At 62.5% G+C, this 6,000-nt stretch overlaps 1 protein-coding gene across 2 annotated transcripts in view; it reads right to left on the bottom strand.

The window, feature by feature from the left end:
- Window positions 1–5,537, bottom strand: part of EPHB2 (EPH receptor B2) — a gene marked incomplete at its 5' end in the record, with an annotated part of 138,283 nt that extends 132,746 nt beyond the window's left edge. For both annotated transcript variants that reach the window (XM_082493605.1, XM_082493604.1), the window contains one exon: window positions 5,453–5,537. In XM_082493605.1, the coding sequence (XP_082349731.1) occupies window positions 5,453–5,537 (85 nt within the window). The remainder of the gene's footprint in view (window positions 1–5,452) is intronic.
- Window positions 5,538–6,000: the final 463 nt, after the last annotated feature.

The following is a 6,000-nucleotide window of genomic DNA, read 5'->3' on the forward strand; positions in this document are numbered from 1 at the left end:
TCCTGCTTTGCTCGGGGATGGGGGGGGGGGGAGGGGAGGGAAAGGAGCAGCGCACCCCCATGCCGCACCCTGGCACAACCTGCCATCAACCCAGCACGTTCCTGAGACACCCTATTACTGATGTAAAGTCAGTATCAATATATCCCTGCACACCACCTTTTGCAGCACCTCTCCTTCCTCGCACCCTCCGAGCTGCCACCTCCAGCATCCCCAGCGATACCCCGCCATGCTGCCTGCATCCCTGGGTACCAGCCAGGGCAGAGCCCTCTCCTGCCCCCCCCCCCCCGCCCCGGAGCACAGCCTCTCCCTCCCGCCCGCTCAGTGCCTTATCGCAGGAGGCCCCGTCCTTACCCCCTTATCTAACGGCTGAACTTTTGCCTCCGAGGATCTCCCCGCCACCCCCATCCCGACGCGCTCCAACGGGCAGACGGGCTTCGCTCCGGCGGCTCTGCAAACCCGCAGCCAGGTTTCGGGAGGGATTGCAAACCAGGGTGGGAGGCAACGGAGGAGGGGGGCTTTCTCGGTAAAATAGGACTTTCTGCAGGATCCGCTCCCGGAGAGACCCGCGCGCGCCCGAGCACCCATCTCAGAAGGGTCGGGCTGGTGGGAGCGGGTGCGTGTTGGGGCAGGAGCGGTGGGCTCAGACTCTCGTTTATGGCTCGCACGAAAGCACTGGGGGCCTCGGGAGGTCTCTCGGCATCCAGTATTTACCCACCTCCCCAGGCAGGTTTCCAGCCCCGCTGGTGCCAAGCCCTCTGCACAGCACACAAACGGCCACCGACCAGCGCAGGCAGATGCTCAGCCCATCTGCAAAGGGGACCGCTGCTCCCATCCTCGGGGAAAAAAGCCCCAAAACTCCTTGGCAGCATCCACAAGGCACAGCCACGTCCCCTTCGCGCACCCAGATCCCTCTGTAGGGTGTCCCGAGGAGCTGAGGGACATCGGTGGCCACTCCAGCCCCCAGCCCTCGTCCCCAACAGCCCTGTCCCCTCGGCATCTCCCTCCAGCATCCGCTCCCTCGGCTTTTCTCACCCAGAAAAGCTGGAAATACAGCAGGGATTGGGAGCAAGTGCTGCTCCCGCCCGGGAAAAGCGGAGGAGCGGAGCTGCAATGGCAGCTACATGTTTAAATCGGGCACCTATTTGGTCTCCAAAAGGAGATTTCTCCCTCGGTTGCTGCCCCGGTAATGCAAAGGGCAGGTGGGTGCAAGGAATGCACCTCGTCAAAAATTAACCCAGGAAACAGGGCCGGGGAGGGGAGGCAGCGGCAGGGAGACGGGCAGCACAGGACCAACCCGAAACCATGGTCTCCGCTCCGCGCCTCGGTCCCATTTGACAAAAATTTGCTTCCAGCCTGGGTTCAGGACAGCGTTTGCAGATCTGGAGTTCAAACATGCAGGATGGATCGGCTTCTTGACAGATCCTGTGTTCTTCCCTGGACCTGCCGCATCCCTCCGGAGCATGCTGGGCTCACCGGGATGCTCCTGTGGTCCTGGTACACCCCACGCACACGCCACCTCCCTGGAGCACTGAGGTCAAAGCAACCGCCCTGGTGTGACCCGTAACTCAAAGAGATGGCTAAAGCCTTCCTCCACCGAGACCACAAAGCCAGACACGACTCGGCACTGACCGAGCCCTGTGTTCGCCGGCATCCCCCCCCGCATCGCCCTGGGCCTGGAGGAGGCTGCGGAGGCGCTCAGCAGTGTCACGATCACGTGTACAAGAGAAATGACCATATTTTAACAAGAAAATATGTTCTAGCACACATAAAGTACTACATACTGGATATATACGTGACATAATAAATGCATAATGTATATTATTAACATTAATATTATTAATGTAAGACCACAAAGGTCCTGCCTCCAGCTTGCTCGGAGGATGGGCATGGGTGTTGGTGTCCAGCACCTCAGCCACGGCATGCCCCAGGGTTGTCCACCCCGGGAAAGGATACAGCCCTCCCGCTCCAGCATCACTCTCCGAGCCCAAGGGCAGGCTGGGGATCACGACCGCCCAGCAGAGAAGGATGCTCAACCTCGAGTCCCCTCGCCCGCCCGCGATGCTGTTTGCTGCCCAGCAAAATTCGCGCCAGGCGCTTCTCCCTCGCCCCTCGGAGCCCGCCGCTGCCTCCCCGCCGCCCGCTCCCCGCCTGCCTGCACCCTCGCAGATATTAGGGCCATCTCGTTTCTCCTTTCGCATTTTTTGGCACACGGCTGGCTTCTCTCCAGCCCTCGGGAAACTTGCCAGCGCCGCAAGGTTTATGAAAAGTTAACTCCAACGGGGTGAAGAGCGCCTTCGGGTTTTTTTTTTTTTTCCCTCCCCCTCCCCTCACACACGAGTTGGCCGGGCTGTTGATTTTAAAATACCTAAGTGCCCTTCCCAGCTCCCCCCAAAAATACCTCGGAAGTATCAGTACTCCAGATACGCGTGCAGCATACGCCAGCAGGAATACAAAGAGGAGCCGTTAGTGATAGCGGCACTGTTACCAACCGGTGTGGGATCCAGACCCTTCCAGGACTCCTTTGTTCTTGACTTTCTGGTTGGGTTTTTTTTTAAAAAAAAAAAAAACAAACAAAAAACGCACCAAAAAAACTTTCCTTTTACAAGCCTCAACTTTCTCAGCTGCAGATATGTTACCTTGCAACTGCCTTTACAACTGTACGCAATTCTTAACCCTCTGCTTTATGTACATTGTCATCCACCTCCCTGTTTTCCGTATTGATTTATGTTTTACGTTCTTTTCACATTTCCTTTTAAGAGAGCCGGTTTTAACCAAACAGCCTTTCCTCCCGAGCCCGAGACACGCATTCTGCTGGCCAGTGAGTAATCAACTTCCAATTTTCATGCACACTCCTGTTTATATTTCCTTCCCTATCGGCTTTGTTTCTAATTAAGGTTTGTTAAACGCAAGTGAATATATAGCGTACGGAGAAATATAAAGCATGTAGATAAATAAACACCCCACACACGCGCGCACTGACTAAGACTGCGCTTTCAACCACGGATCCCAAAGCACTTTGTCATGTTCATTAACAAAACCTCGCGGCTCCCTTGGGAAAGACGCTTGCATTATTTTACGCCTTGTAATTAGGAAAACTGAGGCACAGAGGAGACAAGTGAAATTACCAGCATTACAGCAAAGCTCTGTAGCAGAGCTGAAAACAGGACTCAAGAGGCAGGATCCCCGGGCAAATAACCAGAATGCGTTTTTCCCTTAAACGAGCCTTTTTTTGCCCCCAGTTTTGGCCCTGGGAATTTGCCGGAGCCAGGAATTTAATGGCGGCACGGAGGGTATCGCCACGGTGGAGTTGCCCCGTGGCTGGGGGGGGGGGGATGCGGTGGGCTCCAGCCACCGCCTGCTGTTGGGTCAGTCTGTCCGCACCAAGGGGGCCCAGAGCACCCAGAGATGCAGACAGACACTGTGTCCCGACACCCCGGGGAATCCTGGGAAGATGCAGCTCCCAAAGAGGAGGAAGGAGCAGAGGTGCGCCCGGGGAGCTGCGTCCCACACGCTTTCGCCTCGCCAGCTCTCCAGAAGCCTTTGCAAGGAGGGAAAGGCTGGGACACGGTAGCTGGTTGCCACCCACTGCGAGCCACCATCGCAAGCCCACAACGCGCGCGCACAAGGCAGGAGGCAACAGCGGGGCTGTGGAGGAGACCCCGCCGAACCCAAATCAGTGTGTTCAGCCCCAGACGGGCACAGTCGCTGGAAGCACGGTGCAGGGCCCTGTTGACCATCTCCCCAGGAACATCTCCATCCCTGGAGGAGCACACCTTAGGGCGATCATCTCAGGCGGGTGAAGCTCCCTGCCAGCACCAGCCGCCGCCTCGTCCCCAGAGCCGTATTCCCCATCCCTTGGGATGAGCCCAGGCGCTCGTGCGTCCAGTCCCCGCTACTCCTGCCACGGCGGAGGGAAGGTCACCCGCGTCTTCAAGCAACCACACAAGACCCTCGGGAGCTGGTCACCGACCCCACGGCATCGCCCAGCAGATCCTCTGGGCCTGCAGGAAGGGCAGGGCAGGGTGGAGGTGTCACCCCGTCCCTGCACAAGGCGCCTGGCTCCCTCCCCTGCCGCAGTCAGCAGCGTCGGCTCCGCACGGCCAAGCCCGCTCGGGCCCCGCCGGCCAAGCACAAACCCCGCTGGAAGTGTCAGCGCCGCCGGCTGCTCGGGCCAGACATCCCACGTGGACACGTATGCTCCCACAAACACGCTCATCACCCCAACCCTCTCTCTTCCCCCCCCCCCTAATTAAAACCATACTGGGCTCATTTGAATAGCATAGCTGGCTAGCGCTCTCCACTGCAACGTAAATAGTCCTATTTATGCCAAGCTCCCATATTGTAAATATCACGATGTATAGCTGGCCAACCCATGAGTCATCTCCCAAAACTCCAACTTAATAAATGGTGCCTCATCCACGTTCCAGACAAACACCGTCCGTGCAGCTCCCACCGCCCGGCGCCTCCACGCCCAAGGCCAGCGTTGGCCGCCCGGCCAACGCGGCGACGACGCTGGGGGGACAGCGGAGCCACCCAGCCCCTGGCCACTGGGCCACGGCCCTCCCGTGATGGGCAGATACCCCGTGGACGGTGCTGCAGCGGGATGACGAGCCGGTGTGCGGCCCGACACCTTGCTCTCACCCCATCCAGCCCGGTTCTCCGGCGCTTCCCGGGGCGCCCATGCAGCGGGCGGGCTGGAAGCAGGCAGGCAGTGCTGCGGAGGGCGCGGGAGCGGGAAGACGAGTCCCCCCCTCGCCCCAGACCCCATCACCGGGCTCCCGCCCAGCCCCTTCCCCGAACACCCACCCCACCGGAGCTCGCTGCTTTGTCTGAGCACCGGGGCGGGGGTGGGGTGGGGGGGACTCGGCGGGGAGCCCAGCTCCTCCCGGGCCCGCCGGGAAAGCCACACCGCCAACGGGGAGCCGGCCATGAGCTGGGGGATGCCGGCAAGGCCTTGTTGAGGTGCGCTCCGTGAGCCTCTCCCGGGCGGCAGCAGCGGGCGCGGCGCGGCGCAGCCCGGGCATCCCTTGGAGAGAGGCGGCGGTGGTACCCAACCGGTACCCGGGACCCGCGGCGGGGGATGCCCACCGCGGCGAAGGGATGACGAAGGGCGCCGGGATCGGAGGGAGGGTCTGGGGACGGACGGGGTGTGGGACACCCACAAACACACACACACACACACACGAGGCTCCCCCGCCCCAGCTCCACACCGCGCTCCGCCGGCAACACCTCCAGGTAGGGGCAGCACTTCCCCAAAACTTCGCCTCCCCTCCAGCGCTGCGGAAGGGGGGTGCGGCGGGGAAGGGGTGGGGGTGGCACTTCGTCTCCTGCCTCCCACCCCCCCCCCAAAAAAAAAAAAAAAAAAAAAAAAGAAACAAACCAAATTTAACAGGGACAAAACCCCCAAGGGGAGGCTCGCCCTGCCCCCGCCGCCCCCCCCTTCCACGCTTACCTTCCACGGCGGCGAGCAGGGGCAGGAGGGCGAGGGGCAGGCAGCAGAGCCACAGCCGCCCCATGGTGCGCGCCGGGCCGGGCATCAGAGGCGGCGCGGCCGGCGCTCCATGGAGGCGGCGGCGGCGGCGGCGGCGGCGGCGCGGGAGGGGGGAACGGCGGGGGAGCGGCGGAGCGCAGAGCCGAGCCCCCCTCGCTGGGGCCGCCGCCGGCGCGGGCACGGCCGCGGGCAGGGAGCGCACCGCCGGCCCCGCCGCCGCCGCCGGGCCGAGCCACCGCCGCCGCCGCGCGGGGGAGAGCCCCGCGCCGCCCGCCCCGCCCCGGGGCGCCGCGCTGCCGGCGGGGGCGGCGGCGGAGGGGAGAGGGGGGGGAGACCGGCGGGGCGGTGGGGCGGGCGGGGCGGGAGGGGGGGGCGCGGGGTGGGGGGGGGGCCGGCGGGGCGGCGAGCGGGCGGTGGGGAGGGCGGCTCTCCCTCCACCCCCCTCCACCCCCCCCGCCGATGGTTTCTCCCGGAGCTGTCGATCACTCGGAGAAAAGCCGTGATTTCAG

The sequence above is a fragment of the Vanellus vanellus genome, assembly GCF_965231255.1.
Source record: "Vanellus vanellus genome assembly, chromosome: 20".
Classification (NCBI taxonomy): domain Eukaryota; kingdom Metazoa; phylum Chordata; class Aves; order Charadriiformes; family Charadriidae; genus Vanellus; species Vanellus vanellus.